The 21,026-nt window shown below is 38.2% G+C and overlaps 1 protein-coding gene across 1 annotated transcript in view; it reads left to right on the top strand.

Annotated features, from left to right (window-relative positions):
- Positions 1–5,324: 5,324 nt before the first annotated feature.
- Positions 5,325–21,026, top strand: part of itpr1b (inositol 1,4,5-trisphosphate receptor, type 1b) — a 120,365-nt gene continuing 104,663 nt past the window's right edge. Inside the window, exons 1-3 of the mRNA XM_084727939.1 lie at positions 5,325–5,468; positions 6,934–7,047; positions 12,403–12,473. Coding sequence (XP_084584065.1) covers positions 6,956–7,047; positions 12,403–12,473 — 163 coding nt within the window. The 5' untranslated portion in view covers positions 5,325–5,468; positions 6,934–6,955. The remainder of the gene's footprint in view (positions 5,469–6,933; positions 7,048–12,402; positions 12,474–21,026) is intronic.

Consider the following 21,026-nt stretch of genomic DNA (forward strand, 5'->3'; position numbering starts at 1 on the left):
CCAAGATGCAGTGACTGTGTCCCTGCAAAACAGTGTGAAGGGGGAATTATTTTGGTCGAACATTTGCATGTGGGGAGGCATTAAAATGTATAAGTCACCAGGAAAGAAAAGGTAACAGTTGCCAGCCTATTTACGTTTGTACTGTAAGTGACTCAGGTGCTAATTTGCCATATCTCAGAGGTTGCTATTGTTTCCAGGGGACTTTGAAAACACAGATAGCCTGAAATAAGTGTCCTATGACAGGCTTATAACCACAGTCTACATCCAAGGAGTTGGACTACTTAACTTCATACACCAGTCCTCCTGCTGCTTCTCCAAGCTGAGGGCGTTCCAGCCGCCAAACTGTAGGTAACATGCTGACTATGGACAAGTACTTTATACATCCATACCTCAAATCATCCAAACTGTCCCTTTAATGATATCATGTCCCTGTCATAGATTCAAAAAGCTGGCAGACAGACAGAGAATAATATACGTAGTTTGTATGAAATTCTTTTCACACTACACTGGAAGGTCTTGTGCTCAGTCAGTAATGTCAGAGTGTGTTTTAATGTCACAGTTGCTCACATCTGGAAGTTGTTGTTGTGTCTTGCAGTTGTTCATGTTACACACTGATCCTGACAAAAGCCCTGACTCACTGTTCCAGATGTCAGAGCTCCAATAATGGAGTTAAAATTGTCAAATGGAGCAAATCTTTACAGAACATACAACTGTGGGTGTGAGATTGTGGAAGTTAAAAGAAGTTCTATCAGTATTCTACATTTAGCTTGAAATCGCTAATAAGCCATTATCTATGTTTCTTGCTCCCAGCGGCATCAAGTCTTCAGTGGTTCACTGTCCCAGATCCAGAACTGCAGTTAGAGGCCGCCACATTGTTTATAGAGTTACAGAGGCCTCCATCTCTCCTTTTAACACGACTAGACTTGATGTGGAGTTAATAGAATTATTCTCTGACATGAAATCAAGAAATAATGAGGAATAATGAAAACACAAGAGACTCTTTGTTCCTAACATATTTAGCTCCGCTCTGACATTTCTGATGAATGCGAGGATTAGTTTGCAGGCATGGCCCACACAGAGGACCATCGGAGCCTGCCTCAGACAAGAAAACTACCAACCATTGTGCCCACACATCGCCGCTCAGGGAAGGCCTGAATCTGCACATGAGAATACTCACTGTAACACATGCACAATGATGGATCTCACAATCTGTGCACCCACACAGATGGTCGCTGCATTTTGTCATGCCTCTGTCTCTGGTGCATTTCGAGCATGCAGATGCTGTCTTCATGTTTTTTGTTAGCCATTTGTCAATTCTGTTAGGCCCATGTCTCTAAGTCAGCTGAAAGTTAGATTACCAATCGTGATGAATCACCTCTCCCTCCCACCAACCTTGTGCTCCTGTTCATGACCCTTACGGTGTGTGGGAAAGTAATCTGTCTCCACACCCGTCACATCTCCTGTCTATGTATAGCAAATTGATCTATATGTCTATGTCTATCTATAGTACTTTATGTCAATGTTAGTTGGCGGTTTCTGTCATGCATTTTGTAGGGAAAAAGCGCAGAGCAGCAAAAACAACTCTTCAGGTAACACTTTTACAAATAAAGGTGCTAATTAGAACAGCTTTGTTGATGGCATTCTTGTTTACAATGGTTACATACAACACTGATGGAAACATGGGCTGGTTCTTGAGATATTATAAGGGTGTTATTGAGAACCCACCTAAGGGGATCTACCAAGAATGCTTTTATATTGTTTCACCTATAACCATCTAGTCTTCTGAGGGTTCTACATTCTGAGCAGATACATAATAAACCCTAACAAAAAGTAACATCTGCATTTCGAAACATAAAACAACAATAAATTGCTCAGTTCAGCAGGGCACGCATGTTGGAAAAATCTAAATATAGCTAAATCTAAAAATACTATTGAAACATTTTGGCAAACACTTGAAGATTTGGGGGTGAGGATCTTTTAACACCCACACCCACACACACCCAAACAATCCTTGAAGAACCCTCTTGGAACTCTTATTTCTAAGAGTGTACTACAAAAAAAAAACACTGACCAGAATACCCAGAGAATAACACAAGCATGGTGTTTACCCAGCTACAAATCAAATCATGTCTGCCATCAGAATGGCTGTGATTCACAAACAAACGCAGCAGCAGTTGTGTCCAGTTTTATATATATACAGAACAAGCCATTTTTTGCTCTGTGGTAGAATGGTAGCCAGTCTCGTCTGTACACTGTATCCATGACAACTGAGTACTCCGTGATCTGTATTCAACTTCACTTAATGTCAAATGTATCAAAGGCTGGAAATACTTTTTGTGGAATAAAGGTTAGTCTTTTATAGATATTGTGATGTCATAAATGTTATTGCATTTCGACGCACACACACTTGTATCAGACAATGATCCTCTGAGACAATGCACTTATCCTTCATCCTCCCTTTTACATTCAACAAAGGAAACAGCACAGTCTGTGGTTTTGAATGCACTTTTGATATCATTTGTGATATAATTGATGGCCGATTGCATAACCAGTACGAGGGGAGAGTGGCACCACACATGCATAATATGTGGGGTTTTTTTCCACTGCATCAAACCAGAGCTGGGCCTTATGTCAACACACTACGGCGCATTAAAACATGAATCATGGTGTAGAAGTTTTTTTTGGCCTCAGAGTACTCTACAGCACAGCAATCTGCAGCCATTTACATCTTAAAGACCTCGCTGTGATGAGTGAAAAGCAGATGTGGAATGTGGAGAAAGAAGAGAAGCACTTTTATGGTAAATGGACACTTGTGTACACCCACTTAGTCCACTCCTTTTATCCTTTCAGATTTAGTGGCTAAGAAACCAAATTAGCAGCTCATCAGTGGGGTTGGTTAATGCCACTGAGGCCATTTTAGGGATGAAAGTGCTCTTTCTCTTCCTGTGTCTCTCTTTTGCTCATTCATATTGCAAGTTAGACATTTCCTAATGTAAGCATCTAATGCAGGCTTTCAGAGAGAAACAGAAGTTTTGGAATAATTAATGAGATCATTGTGAAGACGGTTTGCCTACACTTTATTTTATTTATATGGCAACATAGTTTTGGGTGAGGTCAGCATTGTACAGTGCTCCTGAACATTTCAGTATAAGAGTCCCTTTGAATTACAGTATAACTGGAAATATTCTGGTGTTTTTTAATAGGTGCAAATAAACCAGATCACCCAAATTTGTAAGAATGATGTTTCCAAAGCTTATTCATTATAATCTTGGAAAACTGGAAGTCAATGGACAAAACTATAAAATGCTATCTATCTGTATGATAGACCCGGCAATATTCAACATATTCAAAATACTGTAAAAAATGAAAGAAAGAAAAGAAAAAAGAGAAAAAAGAAAAGATGAGCAGAGCAAAAGAAAAGAAAGAAAGAAGAAAGGAAGGCAGACACGACCACATAGGTGTTTCATCGTCACAAATTAAGGAATGTAACTGCCAGTGGCTGAATCAGTGTTTCTGACAGGAGACTGCACACACAACTGATGTCTTTATCTGATGTCCTTTCACACTTTGACACTCACAGCATGGCCCCTCTTTGTAGGGCACTTCTGTTTTTGACATAACATACATGAAATAATGTAGACATTGACAAAAACCTCCCGTCACATGGATCTGAACACTCAGAGACATGTTCACTACAGCTCACAACATGTGATTCATCTGAAAGAGTTCTTGCAGACAGACATGCTCCATCCAGCAGAAGCTGGAAGTTTCTACTCTTTCCTGTTTTTTTCAATCATTTTATGACTGAAAAGTCAGCTTCACGTCAGTGTAGCTTTTGTTCTGTGAGGCTGTAGCCTACCTAGGCACACTAGTGCTTTGAGCGAAATACTAACGTCAGCGTGGTTCTCAATGACATTAGCTAATTAGCAATAAACAGAAAGGACAGCTGAGGCTTCATTTTGCAGATACAGACCTTTTACACAGCAGCCATTTTGACATGAAATAGTGGGGTAAACACAGGTGTTACTAATGATACTAATTAAGGTTGCGTTCCATTCAGGTCAAACAGAGTCAGGCTGCTGCTATTGTGCATGTTGGCTTACTAAAAACGCTCCATTACTCTACATGGAACAGGACCTTCATATCAATATGGCAGCACAAAACAATTTCTATTTGGTCATAAACCAAACTTGGACAAATGGAAACTTCAAACTGATGATGACAATAGTTGAAAGTCAGTGGATCACCTAAGTCATAGGATTCATCATCTGGGAACAATGAATGTGTGTACACAATGACAATCCATCCAGCTGTTAAGATATGGTTAATAGAGGCACAGAATATAACAATATTTACTATTATCATTTTTATTATTTTGTTAAAATAAACTAAAATAAAACTAGAAAAGTAACGTATGTGACGTGCAGGTTTCCATCAAAAAGAATATTTGGATATAACTACTTTGTAATCACCAACATTTTGATTAGTAACTGTAATTTAATTACACATTTTGTCTCAGTAACTGTAAAGGATTACAATTACATATATTTTGGTTATTAAAAGTTATTAAAATGTGTTTTGCGAGGTCACAGTGACCTCTGATCTTTGACAACCAAAGTTCCTAATTCCAAGTAGATGTTCGTACCATGAAGAAATCCCCTCCAAGCATTCCTGAGGTATTCTGTTCATGAGACTGGGATGGATGTGAGATCACAGCGACCTTTGACCTTTAACTGCCAAAATGTATGAAGAAATTCCCTCATGCTGTTCTTGACAGCTATGCCACTAGGTTTAACATAAGTATTATTATTATTATTATTATTATTATTATTATTATTATTATTATTGATATTTGTTTTTCAATAGGCTTCTGTCAAGACAACAAATCCTCTTTGAACTGACCTTTTTCACAGCAGCCATTTTGACATGAAATATTAGGGAGACAGGTGTGAAGATACTAATTAAGGTGACGTTCTGTTTAGTGTACCAGAGACTTTTCAGCATGTGCAATAAGAGCAAACTGTCTCTGTTTGAACTAAATGGACAGGATCTTAATTAGCATCATTAGTAACACCTGTGTCTACCCTTCTATTTTATATCAAAATGATGTCAAAATGGCTGCTGTGAAAAAGATCTGTTAGACTATCAGTTAGTTATCATGAGCACTGCAGGTAACAGCAGTTTAAATGCCTGAAAGGACTCCATTACCCAGAGAGCTCTGCGGCAGTATAAATAGTAACGAAAGGGGCGTTCCCTCCCTTGGTGACATGTGGAGGAGGTAAGAAGCGGATTGTTGCCGAGGACGCATTCAGCTGTCAGAGATAACGCCGCTCAGCCTGCTCTTACCTGGAGTTTCACCACCATGGACTTAACCGAGGATAGCGCTGTGGAAATTATCCTGTGCTGACCCACTTCTTCACACGTTTCTCTCGCTCTCTATCTTTGACGCCTTCTCTCATCTCTGGCAGGTAAAAGTCTCTTCTCCATCTGTAGTTTTCCAGCCGGGGCATTGTTCATTTTGTCACTGAGCTGAAAGCATCCCTGTCGAGGAAGTAGCCCACGCGCTCATTTGTTGCTGTTGTGCAGCTGCAGCTCGTGCGCTACCAAAATGAGGCGACTTGACATTTAATTTAGCTGGTAAGCAGACATGTTTGTGTCCCATTTGAAGACATAAGAACGTTAGAATATGTCACAAGACGTTCAAATTGGATTACACAGTGTCGCAAAAGATTAAACAGAACAAAATATAAACTTTATGTAGGTTAGTGTATGTGTCACAGTCGTATGGAGTACCGTGGGACACCTGAGTCTGGGTAAATATGACCATAAGCTTCATACGCACTTCAGTGTTACAGAAATGAACGTGTGTATAATGAAAAATGACAGAATTTTTAGCTAAAATCTTAGTCAAATTTAGTATTAGTGGTTTCAATGAGAACAACATCCCAGAGAAATATTAGACTAGTTGACAACTTTAATCCCTGTGGTTGTGGATTCTTTCACACAGGTTTATATTCTCTCAACCTGGAAACAGACTAAAGACTATGACCTAAATTGAATATGAACATGTATTGATTTCACTTTATTTTTCTTAATTTAATTTTTTTAGTAGGCCTAATTCTATGCAGGTGTATCACACCAGTGGTTCCTAACCTGGGGGTTGGGACCCCCAAGGAGGCTGAGAGATAATGCCTTGCGGTCGTCAGGTGGTTGAAGAGAATAAAAGAGAATAATATACAGCGGAAAGCAGCATGTAATGAGCACCAAGAATCAGCTTCTTACATTACATCACCTGTACCAGTGATATAATGTGAATTTTGGGGTCACAATCACCAACCTAATTTTTCTGGGTGAAGTTGCTACTTGAAGAACCACTGCCACTGCCTTACACAAATGTGTCCAACATGAAAAAGCTGTAAAGCTAAGCACTCTTTGTGGTATTTTTGTCCGTTAAATGGCTATGCTCTAAATTGAAAAGTAGAGAACCCATATAAAGAAAATGCACAGGACACTTCCATGTAGGGCAAAAATTTGCTTTATAGTTAAGTTATTTATGTCTAATTGTAATAATATTAATTTGGTGGTGGTCTGAGGATGGGTTAAAAAAATCCAGATGGTCCCAACTGACCACAAACTTGAGTAGAGTCAGTGTCATAAAAATGTTTATAAATCTCCCTAAGTGATCATAACTGCTGCTGTTTACTGTTTCTTTTAAAGTAAATCAACTATTGACAACCTATGTGTGCAGGAGCATGGAGCTGTAACAAGCAAATAACATAACAAATGATTTATACAACTAATAGATTATCAAAATTCGTTATTTTTTCTTGATCAGTTAATTGACTGACTGAAATATTTAATAAGCATGTGATGTTACTGAGCTCTGCCATATGTAGTGACTGAACTAAGACCTGTGGTGTCTTTCTTTTGCAGGTGTAGTCAACCCTGAGGAACCATGTCGGACAAAATGTCCAGTTTCCTCCATATTGGGGACATTTGTTCCCTGTATGCAGAGGGCTCCACCAATGGATTTATCAGCACTTTAGGGTGAGTCTGCTTGTTTTATGTGGCTTTTCATGACCCTTTCACTACCTCCACTTTCCCACCACCTCATGCTGTAGGATTCCTGAATGGATGGAGCTTCTGTCCCTCATTGTGCAGAATACACAACTGTTACACAGCACAGGGTGCAAAATAAACTGTTTTTGAGCCAGAGAGGTGGCTGTGTTGAGCTAATGGGGAAGTATAATGACTGGATTCATATAATGGATGGATTTAATGCCTCTGCTTGGTCGGTGTCAATTACCAAAGTGTCAACATAAGCATTAGCCATTTGTTCCTCCACATTTTGTGGTGAATAATAGGTGATCCAATTCCAGTGAAACAAAGAAACCAATTTTTCTGAAAAAAAAAAAAAAAAAAAAAAAATAGCTGTTTTCAGTTATGGGAATTTAGTTGAGGTATGCAGAGACAGATTTGGACCTGAATTAATAGCTAAACCAGAGAAGGAAATGAAAGATGGTAAAATAGCTTTCTATCTTTAAACACAGACTGAAGACCCACCTCCTCAAAATGTATGTGGATTGAGCCCTCAAGTATTTATTTTTCCCAGATATTGACAGACCCCATTTGCTCTGCTATAATTTGTTTGCATAATTTATCGTATTTCTGAACCCCATCTTTTGTGTTTTTGTAAATCCCATTTGACATAGTTGCCAGCTCCACATACTATATAGAGATGTGATCTACCAGGTTTCAACACCTTTAATGTTGAGCATTTTAGAACAGAACCAGATGAAGTTTGTTTTTCAACGTCAGAGTTAATGACTACATGTGTATGTACCTCTTACTGTTATGAACATAGGCTGCAGTCTAGAGCTGCAATGATTAGTTGATTGGTAGATCCAAGAAAAGAAATCTGCTTGCTCGAAGTCAATTTTTACTTGCCCATGTACATATTGTTAATTTATTAGTAGTTATCAAATAACAACAAAGACTCAAGTTAATAGTCTTGTTGAGTCTAGGGCTGTAGGGTCCATAAAATGTCAGCAATTAGTGAAAAATATTTACTCCAGTCTCTCAAAGTCCAAGGTGTCTTTAAATGTCTTGATTTGTCAGTTAAAGACACAAAGACTCAGTTAAATGTAATGATAATAAGAAATCCTCATATTTGAAAGGGTAAAAAAATTATTTTCTGCCATTTTTGCAGGAAAAATTACTTTAATCATTATTGATAGTTTAATAGTTTAATTATTTTTTGCAACTTACCTGGCAAGTGAGTTGCTAGGTTAACTAGACCAACATGGCATTTCTCTTGCCCCAGGTAAATTCGATAGATTGTGTCAGTCATTTTTCAAGCAAAAATGTTAAATATGGTTCCAGTTTCTTAAATGCCTTAAATGTGTCTTTGAATTTTTGACTGTTGATTGGGCAAAAGAAGAAATTTGAAGATGTCAGTTTGGGCTCTGAGAAATTGTGATGAGCATTGTGACATTTTATATACTAAACATTTCTAATCAATTAATCATTTAGTCTAATATATTTCCCTGCAATCTGATGACTTTATTTTATCTATGAGTACAGAGTAATGTACCGAGTCACTCTTCATAGCAGCGTCTGCCAAGTATTGTACATGTTCTAAAGAATAACTCATTGAAGTCATTGAAGTTGTAGCTCTCCTTTTATATCCTTGATAGTGTGCGCTCAGTTGGTACTCTCAAATTACCCTGTCTCTTCCTGTTACATGCTGAGCTCCATTTATTTAACTACTTGACGTCTTCCCTCCTCCCTAATTGTAGGCCACAAGTTAAAAGTGCATCTCATTATGTGCAAATGGAGCAAATCTTGACATACAATTGAGAGTCACAGAAATAACAGGAGGCTAAAAGAAGAAGATGCAGTCAGAGAGACGGCAATCATTGATGTGAATGTCCCTGTCTGGCATATCTGACAGCATATTAAACATGACACGTCAGGCTTTGTTTTCAAGACGTTACTTTCTTGCAGACCCTCTCTTTCCTCTTTTTCCCTGTTATTTTCAACCCAAAGGTGTTTGTTTTTCTTCTCCAAAGGTGAAAATAAGCACAGCATATGCGTTGTCCTCACCTTTGTAAGTGCTGCCGTCTCCCTCCTCTTGCCATGCCACTCTTCTATTTGCCACTCAGCACTGGCCGTGCTGAGCCCTCCTCCTCGCCAGCTCTCAGAAACCATGCTCTTTCACAGTTTAGCGTTGTGCGTCACCCGCCATGGCAACAAATGTGTGCACAGCTTTGAAGACTGCCACTATGACAGAGCTCGTTTGTCAAATTTCCCATCTCATATTGTTATACCTAGTAATCACCCACCCCCCCACCAATGCTGCTGTGAGCTCCTGTTAAAGAAAAGAGCATAGAGGACGGAACTATAAATAGCATGATTGTATTAGGCATTGCGTTTGCTGTCAGCAGACTGAATGTGACCCCCTGAGAGATAGCTGCAACCACCTGGACCACTGCTGGCTCAGAGGATGCTACCCCATGTCTCGGTGCTTGGAGAATGGGATGTAGCTGTGAAAATGTATCTCAGAATGCAAGAGGAGGTTTCCTCTTGACCTTGGATGCTGATGACCCCTGAAACTCCTGTTCTTTTTGGACCTTCGCCCAACAGTGCGTCAGTGTAATCAAGGCTGTATGGCTGTAGAGGAGATTCTCGCACCATGTGATTTCTGCTCCTGTGTTGCAGTGTATACTGCATGAGCTATAAAAAGATGTGTCTGACTGGACTGGCTAGAGCAGTGTTGTATTTGTGCTGAACTACAATCTGATAGTATTCCCAGGGGGTTCCCGAGAATACCTGGGTATGATGATGCTGTCAAGTTCAAAAAAAGTGTTATACAAGTTTGAAATGATTACTAGTTTCACAATAAACTACAGTAAAATTCCTGACGATTAGTAGTGCCATGTCAAATTTTACGGATTATGAAAAACTTATCTGATTGTGAAAAACCTGCACTAAATACTGCTCAGAATCAGCCAAAGTTTGCAAGAGTCTCACAGTCACAAGCGCAGCATGCACCGTAGGTTTGTTCAGATTGCATAGGGCATGATGCCATTTTTTAAAAATGATCTCAGTCTATCAGAACTTTTTGAGCATTTTCACCACATTTTGACAATACCCTGATAATACTGATGAGTGTGATAATTTTGGTCACTGTGAGGGTGAAATCAGACTGAAAGATCAATAAAATATCTAATTGTGATTACTTTGACTGACACTTGCAATATGGTTTGTGATATTAAAGTGAATTCATTTTTCCATTGTTATTATCATTTTCATTGAAAAACATATTAAAAATTATTATGGTGTGATCTTTGCAAGGATCTGTACCAAATAGATGCTTTCTTGAGTCTGCAGAGTATGACAGTGATTCTTTTTTTCCTTTGAAACATGAAACTTTCATGAAACTTTTTTTTTTACATTTGTCACGTCTGTAGAATTCTGTCGCAAAACATAATTTGGGTAGATAATAGCACAACATCATCTGATTTAATGTGATGAAGAGAATAAATAATCATTTTGTATATAAATATGCCATTTACCACAGCTGTATGGTGCTGGAAAAGCTTGAAAATGCTTGAAAAGGGCTTGAATTCAACTTTGGAAAAGGTGTAGAAACCCTGAAATAGTGATTATAGTTGGCATGTGCAAATCTGATTTTGAGGACCTCAGAGCAGAGAAAGTCCTGGGGACCCCCTGTGATTTCTGGAACCCACTAAGGGAGGCCCGGACCCCAGGTTGGGAACCAATGGAATATGATATGTAGGACGAGACATCTCTGCAACATGACAAAGTTTAAAAAAAAATTAATAACTGATCAACCCTATCGTGATATGAAATTTTCATACTGTTTTGTCACTTTTGTCAACATACATTGTTAATTGGAGAATTACAAGACAACAGATTAATGGTGCTACTGAAGAGTAATGATGAGATAGAGCTGTTATTGCATTCTTTTAAAAAGGCTGTGATTTCCCTGTTGTTCACACGTACTATGATGGTACAGTCTGTCACTTACGCCCCAGTTGAGAAATCTATAACTTCATCCTCCCCGTTCTTTGTAGACAGCCTCTGCTGCAACACATATTTCATTTCATAATGCTCAATAAATACATTTTAGGCAGGAATGCAGAGTAGCCCCGTTACCCTTGCTCCATTCATTTTAAACTTCAGAAAGCTATGTTAGCACAGCCTTTTTTTAGTGTGGTGGGTCGTACTCCTTCAGTGGGTGGAAGAGGTTTAGACAGTTTAAACCGCCTGATAGAAGATAAACTCTTTGAACTCAGGTGTTGGAGAATAGTGAACACTAGAACTTACCCGTGTTTCCAATGTAATGTTTGTTGTCAATACAATGAAATGTGTCTCTATCTTGCCATTCATGTGTCAAGAATGAGCAGACACTTCTGATTCTGAAATCAGTTTCTGTGCCTGTTTCTCACTGTAGACATTTAGACTTGACATAGCTGAGAAAGCACAAGTGTTACTAATACTGTTAACAGTGTCTCTCTTCCATTTAAAGGTGCCCTGAGGAGTTTTCTTATAAACAAACAAAGTTACATGGTGTTTCTCACCAAAACTTATTGTGTATCCTTTAGCTATCCTAGAATGTTTTAAAAATCATATTTGCAAATGTATTATGAGCTCCAGATCAAAACATTTGCAAATCGAGTTTGTTAAAATGTTTTAAATCTACATTGTTTACACCTGACACTACGTACTAGCAGTCTTCTTCTTCATTGCTGCATCTGCCACGTGTGGAATAGTGTGACACCAGTGACAGGACTGTGTGTCATATCACCCACTCACATTTCACCACTGGTTTCTGTTTGCTAAATTTTTATATTCATTTAAGGAAATCATCTCACTACTGTATTCCCTGTCGCCAAACTGACTTCTGTCAGTGGCTGCGTTCTGTCCCGGACTGGCCGTGTTTACTGGGAGGCCCACTGTTGCCCACTTGCCAGGTTATGGTGTCCTTGCGAGCATCACTTATTGCCAGCGCTCCCCGCTGGGTCCCCCACCACCCTGGGTCCAAAAACTTCACTCTCCCAGGGATCCAAAAAACCAACATCCCCCAGTGCACTGAGCTCCCTTTCCAGAGTAGCAAATGGCAACTACAGTTAGCAACAGTTACTCTGGTGATATGTTGCCCCCTTATTAATTTGGAGTATGGAGTAATTTGACTGGTGGCTTATACTTACATATTTTGCCTTTTAAAGGATTTTGTTATAACATAAATGTCAGTTTTATCTGTTTGTTCATGTATGGAAAATAAAGGTTTTTAAAGGGTATATTGAGGTTTAAAGTCTATTTAAGTTGCATGTGTCTTGAGTAATTGACTCATCATAATGATTTCTGTGTCCCCAGGCTTGTGGATGACCGCTGTGTGGTACAACCAGACACAGGCGACCTCAACAACCCACCCAAGAAATTCAGAGGTAAGGCCTCAAAATCATTCCCTTCTTGGTGTCTATGGCACATTATTAGTCAGGATCGTTGACAGTTAAAATGTGTCAGAATTTGTTGCACACACAAATTTTCCAGTGTCTCTAGTAGTTTTTCTTTTCAGTAGTTTGGGTAAAAAATATTGTTCTAGTTTTTTCACCTTGTTATTTATTTTCTGATGTAGTACTCAGTGTTCTTCCAGATGGGTCAGGTGGGCATTTAATTCTCTAAAATTCAAGGGAAAAGTAGGGTGAAGAGAGTAAATCAGAAATGATGAAAATAAAATGCTTCACATTAACTTCACCTCTACAAGCATATTGGATAGTTTCATGATACTTTAACAAAAGGTCTCCATCAAGTATCTGCAATAGAAATTCCCATCGCTTGTGTCCTAATGCAACCAAGATGATTTTGGAAAACATATTTTTTTAATCTCAGTGATGCTCTGGTTGAAGAAAGGTTAAAGTCAAACAATGCTGTAGGAAGATAAAAGGCAAAATAAAACAGACCCTAGGTAAGTGACTCAGTTATAGTACGAGCCTGCGGTGCATCATTATTTGATCAAATCATCCAAACTACAGAAGTAGATAGGCACAGGCTTATGCCTGTGTTTTCAGTACGCTTTGTGTGTGTGGGTTTTGTTTTTTTCTTCATGTGGCTGCACATATTACAGATGATTGCATGACTTGAGGGCTGGTTAGATGATTCTCTGTTAAATTGTTTGAGACATTGTGTTGAAAGAGTAAAAAATCTGCTAAAAGTCTGCTAATATTGGTTTCTCATGCTGTTAGATCTTTACTAAAAAGGAATAGTAGAGTAAGTGGCTGTGTTGTGTAATGGCGCCTTTTGTCTTCAGAACAGCTTGAGTTGTTGGAGGCATTTTTGTGTTCTCTGTAGCGATTTTGCTTCATGCTGGTTAATATTGTTGGTTCAATAGTGCTTTCAGATTTTAAACCGTGCATTCATGCTGTGACCCTCCCCTTCTAACAAAAGGTGCTTTAGCATGTTCAGACGTTTAGACTGTGCAGGTTACTCGACTGAAATAAAGTCACTTTTATGTTCCTGCAAATATGTTGAGATGACAATGGTTATATTGGCATATTATCTGTTTGAAAGATAATTATGGTTAGCAACAATGCCAGTGAGGGCAGTTTCATTTATCTTCTCACTTGGAAAGAAAACATTTTGCACACCATTACACAACCATCTGCTGTTGGTTTGACACAAGACAGGATTGATACATAAAGCTGTGCAGTTTTTATGGTAAATTCTGTCTCTGTCATCAATCACTACAGAAATAGTTGATCATCTGACCAGGTGACAACAGGTGTAGCTAATGTAGTAGCCACTGAGTGTATCAAATTGGCCGCCAAATTCTAGCAAATACATTTCTAGATGTTTTGGCATGTTTCCAAGGGAAGCCTATAGTAAATTGAGAGTGGAATTACAGTGTCATATCCATTTACTTGGAATAGTGTGCCTTCCAAATGGATTCAATCCAATAAACCTTTTTTATACATGGGAAGCCTTGCAGGACCTTATTTAACATGTCCCTGTCATTGTTATAATTGGAGCACCGTCTTTCATCCTTGAGTGATGATAACCAGGAAGAGGATAATGCACACACAGACTCACTGGCTGGAGAACTGTATTCTTTAAGGTCCTTTCACCACAACATATAATGTATCATGGGCTCATTCTAGTCACAACCTGAACTAAATTTCTGAATCAGATGCAGGCTAATACTAGAAAAAGCCAGTGGCTCTTTTTCTTAAGAAGACCAAAAAAGATTGAATAACTTAGAAGAGAAGTCATTTTGACAACATGCTCTCTAACAGTTAATGAGTAGGGTATATATTACAAGTCACAACTCCTCTCAATCCAAAAATGAAAAAAATGTGGACAACTTCCCATTAAAAGGCCAGGCATTTTTAGACTGAATTCATCTAGTCTAGCAAGACTCAGTTTTGTCCTCCAGGCATAAGTAATAACATCTACCACATGTAGTGTTTCTGATTGTATTCCTGGATCTCAGAATGAATGGATTCTTTCAGGCAGACTGTCAGTCGGAATTAAGCATCAGGCCCATGACAGCAACCTGCCATTACATCTAAATATCTGATAACAGCTTGACAGCATTAACATCTGCACACATTAGCTCACAGATGTACATCTCAAAAAGAAACACAATTTGTTTTTGTGAAGGCCACATGCAATTCTATTGTTGATTTCTTTCGTCTTCCTTCACAATTCAAGCTATTGTACCCACTGACTTGCATCTACTGCAAAAAATTAGGACGGGGCATTTTTACCATTGTGATATATCACTTTATCTTTGAAATGCGGACTCAGACCACACCCCACTTTGCCACTTTGTGGCAGTCAATTTCAGATGACCTTGGGCCCCAGAGAAGTTGACTACATTTCTGGATGCTGCTCTTTCATTGGTTTCTATCTGTGGAAAGGTTCTTGTTTTTTGATGACTCACTCTATATTGAGTGTTTTGTCAGAGTGATTGTTATTTGGGGTGCTTTAACCATGCACTCTTACTCTCGGTGTGTGGAGATTTGTTTTCTCTCCTGCTCTGCTCTATGCTGGACAGATACAGTTCAATACCATTGTCTCCGCTTCCCACAGCTGTAGGTTTTATGTTGTTTTCCAGTTTCATTCCCTTATGATTACTGATCTCTCCTGAAGTGGGTGTGTGTTGTATATGCAGATTCAGTGTGGCATGGACCTCATCCTGCTTCACCCTTATCCCACTACCAATAGCTTTAGAGGGCAAAGCCTATATAAAATAGAATATTAGTTATGCACCGTAACTCCAGGTTCTGAGTATAAGCGCAGCCTTTTATAAAACTGACCCCACCAGTTCCTTTGACTAGCTGAACAAAAAACTACTTTGAGAGCTCATTGTCTGGTCTCAGCTCCTCTTATACATAAGGTGAGACAAGGTAGGTCCCATGTAGTAAGTGGGTGTAGAATAAACAAGGGATGAACCCACTAGTCTTAGAGGATTGGGCTTGTGCTCATCTGAATGGGACGTTAGGGTACATAAGTAATCTTCACGCCTTCTCATTTTGAAAGGGCTAGGGCCAATCGGGAAAAGAGAATACTTCACTCGCTCACTAATGTAGTAATAGTATAGACACAATGGATCCTATTCATTTTCAATGGAGAGCAGGAGCCGGCTGTGTGGTGTGTGATGATATGGCACAGTGAGACTTATCTGAAATTGCATAATCTCCACACAACATCAACTTTATGCAAATTAGTCCATCCTGCAGAATTCACCGGGCTCACAAAAGTCGGATTAAACTGGCAAAGTAGGTACTGCTGATCAAATATGAATCAAGATTGTATTACTGCAGTGGGTATTTCACACCTCAAATATTTTTCAGAAATGTGTAGTGTACCTTTTAGCTGACAGTTTGTGACCCGGCTGCCATGTTGAAAGTGGATGAGTCAAAACCAAGCACCACCCAATTCACATTACGTCACCCACTAGCTGGACCTTGTTGTGGTCTGGAACTTCCCGATATGTGCTCACTGGATTCTGTGTGTTTGCACCATATGTCACAGACTTCATGTTTATAGAACTGGCCTCCACTTTGTTTCATCGCAGCTAAAAAGCAAAGATTGAAAAACCCCCCAAAACAAACGATCACAAAACAAAAAAACATTTTAAGTGGAAATGTGTTTTCTTCTTCTGTTCTATCTTATGATCCATGTTTGAATTCCTCAGATTTATCTTGCAACCTCCTGCGAGGTTTGGACCTCAAGTATAGTTGACACTTAGCACAGGTGAAGAGTAGGATAGTGATGGAATAAAGTACTTGCTGTGTGATATAGGCCTGGGCAATATATATTTTTTCATACATTCATACTTTCCTGACATTTAATGAATGTATTCATTATTAATACGTATTAATAATCATTATTATTGTTTGTGTAAAACTAAAACCTGTGTGCAGCCTTTTTTCACTGACTAACTGAAACCTACACTGTAAATTTATAGCACCACTGTCACTGTACATTTACTGTCAGCCCAGCAGTGCAAAAGAAAAAAAAATGTTTAAATCAAATTCACTTGTGACTTTAAAATTGAAAGTCCCGTTGAATCGTGGATTTGGAGAATTGTGACACCTTTCCTGTTAATAATGCACTTTTTAATATATGTGGTCCAGATACACACCACCTCAAAACATGTCATTGAACTGACTGTACTGCACCTCATTATATCTCACAAGTGTGTCTGTTTTCCTGGTCACTCTGTGTAGTAGTAAAAAATGCTTTGTAATGAGGCAGATGTTCTATTGATTGGTCAGTTCTGACAGTCTGTCAGGGTGTGCTCTGTTCATATGATTTTGCACTTTGAGTGATTATGGACTCCTCGTTTGTTCACAGCAGGGAAAGTGGGATTATTACACATGGAGTTTCTTAGAACTGAGACAGCAACACCAACATGGCTTCCAGGCCAGAAAGCATCCATGATGTTTGAACAGCATGATGTGCCCTGCTGGAACTTGATCAATGCATGGCCAGCAGAGGTGTAAACAACATTATTTTCAGCAATCTTAGAGTGACTTCACAGAATTTGCTTTCTGAATAACAAGTTAACCACAAAGTCACCTTTATGTTCTAGGGAGACATGATCTGGATTTTTAGGTGCTGATACAGATATCCAATAATTATGTGCTTCTCATGACTGATCCTGATAAGATAACCAATAATTTCAAATTTTTGTGTTTTAAAAAGAAGTTCTGTACTTTATGCTCTCTTGAGAATAACATAGGCTTACATGTAGTGAGAAAAGATGATTTAGTTTTCCACAGCTCTGACCGAATCTATCTGGCATCACTATGACAACAACAACAAACAACAGTTCTGATTCTCTAGAAATATTCATCAAAAAAAGTTCACAAATTTACTTGTTTTTAAACTTTTTTTTATAGAGCATTTGCAAAAGAATTCAAATAAAACGTTTTGACATAATGTGTCAAGTGAAATGTTAGTAAAGCCAATATTTATCGGCTAATATATGCCAATACAGATATAGCTCCATAGACCAATATCAGCTGATAATTTATCAGCAACAATGTCTATTGTGCATCTCTAATAATTACTGAGCCAACAAATTAAATCAAATGCAGAATGAAGATATAGTTCTGTGCAGCAGTGTTACTTTCAAAACTTCACCAATTAGTGTCTTTACCTTTTATTAATTGTCACCATAACTGCAAAGATTGGTCATTTTAGAATTCATGAAAGAGTGTAATTTTCGTATGCACTTATTGGAAGACATCTGTGCCACTTGAAAGATGGTCTCAACCGACAGTGGATTGTTCTCAGTGAGATGCTCTTAGCTATGAGCTTTAATCATGGCATCCTGATGAGAACCATTGAGAAAGGGGCATGTTAGCTGTAATTCAAATCATTATTTTTTGTGTTGGACCTGAACAAGTGAGTTGACTGGTTGTCAAGATTTTTGAGATTGCTCTCTGATAGACATTTAAAATAATTCATCAGTTTTTGATTGATGCACCTGTTGCTCATTTTCAAGCACAGATGATTTGGTCTCATGACCCTCTTGTTAGTTGCCCTGTGTTGCTTTAAAAACAGCTGTCTGATTTTATCACTTCACTGTAGAAGTCTCCCTTCACATAAGATAGATTTGTTTTCTTAACTCAGTTTATAGAAGCGTTGCTAATGAATGCCCAGAATGACCATATCATATATTCTCTTTCACAACTGATTGACTAAAAGTACAAGTACAACCTATTTTCCTGCCAGCTGCAGGGCTCCTGTGCATTCAGAAGCTCCATATGCCACTTTTCTGGACTAAGAAGAGTTCTGTTCTGCTGATTTGGTGATCAGCAGATTGGTAACAGTGTGTTATGCGTTTAAAACAAGGCACTGCCTTTTTATTCCGGGATGCAAAGAAACACCTTCACTTGTCTGCTTCTAACTGAGCTATTCAAATCTTATTCAAATCTCTTGCCTCAAACTGCAGAACAACCATAACAACGAAATAATCCTCCCTAAACTAAATGTGTTATTGATACTCTTAAGTTACACAAGTGGACCATGTCAGAAATGCAAATAATTAGAAACAGAACAACATGTGGTACCATTAATTTTTATTATTTTGAAAACCAACTTTTATTCTACTTTTATTCAAAAGCACCCATTACTTTTTATATCACACTTAGAAAATGTGCTATAAAAAGCTTAATATGTAAGTTGCAGTTAAACTGGCTTAAGGGCTGTGTCATATGGTAATAAAAATCATATTGTGGTTATTTTGACAGATATTGCAATTGCTGATTCACAATTAGTGAGAATGATTGTTTGTATCACAAGTTTCATTTTCACTAAAAAAACTATTACAATTATATTGATGTAACATTTGTTGGGGTCTGTACTAAACAAACATGTTTTTCTACATCTGGAGAACCACATTTGTCTGCCATGATATCTCTGCAACACTACAGTGATTCACTGTAATGTTGTCTTGTCTCACATTTTCCTTTTAACAAGAAATTTGAGCTTCTGTGATTTGGATATTGCATTTGGTCAAACTGCAGTTTTGCTGATATTTCAATTAATTGTGCAGACCTATTCAATACTGAAACTTTTATAGTCAAGTCAGTTGTATTTACTGAATGTAGCCCAATGTGACAGTTTGCTTCAGGGGCTTTACCATCTGTAAGCCATCCAACTCCATCTATCTTTTGACTTTTAGTTGGAATGAGGGCAAACTTCCCAGAAAAAAGAAACGCTGCACTGAGGAAAAATGAAAGGTATTGTGAGGATATGTTTAACCCTTCCACAGTGTACAAACTCACCTCTCTTCACCTCTCTTATTAAGGCCATTGTTAAATAGAAGCAAAGTGTACCAGGACTAAATCCTAACATCCCTGTTGAGTATTAATAGCCCACTTAAGCTATTTAAAAAAGTCTGTATTGCAGGGTGCTGTAACCGCATACTACTTTCTCTCTTGTGGCTGATACATGAAATGAAGTGTGTGTGTGTGTGTGTGTGTGTGTGTGTGTGTCTGTGTGTGTGTGTGTGTGTGTGTGTGTGTGTGTACTCAAATACAGGTTGATTGCATGTTGATTGGCTTGTTGGCAATTAATTTACCTTGTTTTTTATGCATGCACAAAAAGGTTAGTGAGATCAAGTGAATTGTGCATGCTGTAGACCTTTGTATCTCTGTGTGCTCAAATCCGAAAAAAACAAAACAAAACTCATATGGCAAATATTTGACTGAAATTCAAATTGTGATATGCAATACATTTAGTGGAAATGATCATTTTTGCATTACAATTTTCATTTTGACTGAAAAAAAAACTATTAACATTGTGATGAAGTGATATTTGTTGGGGTCTGTATCAAACAAACATGTTTTCTTTCATCTGGAGAACAAAACTTGTAGGGCAGGGCATCTCTGCAGCGCTATAGTACTTCATTTTAATGCTATTTCCTCACACATTCTTCCTTTTTCACAAAATTGCAATTTCATTGTGGTTATGCTATGTGGATATTGCCCGTGGCCATATTGTAATTTCAATAATTTTTTGATTAATTGACTGGTATCTAACTGATTAATCGTTACTTCCCTGCTTCATGTTCTTTCAAATGTTGCACTGGTTCAGAAATTTGTAAATATAAAATTACAGAGATACTATGTTAGGATGTGCACTTTCAGTCTAATTTACGTATCAGACTGTATATGTATTAACTGTATTTTGTGAGCGTTGGAGGAGTGCTGTGACTGTTATGTTATTGTATATATACAGTAAATGAGATCACTGAGAGTCTGTCCTGTTTCAGTCAGCCACTATAGCTGCTGACTGCTGTAGTTTACTGACCGAATGGTTGTGATCAGTGGAAGAGCAGGGGATTGGCGGTATTTAACTGCATTCCAGACAACTTTGAGCACAAAAATTTCCAACCTCCTACTAGAAAATGTACAATGGAATGCCACTCAAAGACGGAGCAAGCCCATCTACTCCAACTTCATGAAGAAGCAGTAGTCTGACGTCACACATCAATGCCAGCACCCATGGAAGTACACTAAACCATCAACTACAGTAGAAGGCAACATATATTAATTAAAATAATACATATTATAACATTGTGAAACGGAAATTTTGAATGTAAAACGTTTGTATGTAAATTAATGTCAAAATATGGTGACAGTGTTATGGTTACAGTTTCCTCTTCTGTTTCATTTATGCTTACAAGGAGGTTGCACTGCTGAGAGTTCAATTGTGTGTACACTTAACAAAAAAACTTGTCATGGTCGGTCATGTATGTGTTTACCTTTGGTGTCATGCACCTGGATTGCTAGGAGGTCAGAAGTTGGAAATTTCAAATCAGAAATTCAGACTTCTAACTTTGATTGGAATGCAGTATTACATGTGCAGAACAACGTATGGAAGAAGGCGGCATACTTTATTAATCCCTCAGGGGAAATTACATTTTTCACTCTGTTGTAAACACATACACAGGCCTGAAATACACACACACATACACCAAT

This window comes from Lutjanus erythropterus, chromosome 2 (genome assembly GCF_056507025.1).
Source record: "Lutjanus erythropterus isolate fLutEry1 chromosome 2, fLutEry1.hap2, whole genome shotgun sequence".
Classification (NCBI taxonomy): Eukaryota; Metazoa; Chordata; class Actinopteri; order Lutjaniformes; family Lutjanidae; genus Lutjanus; species Lutjanus erythropterus.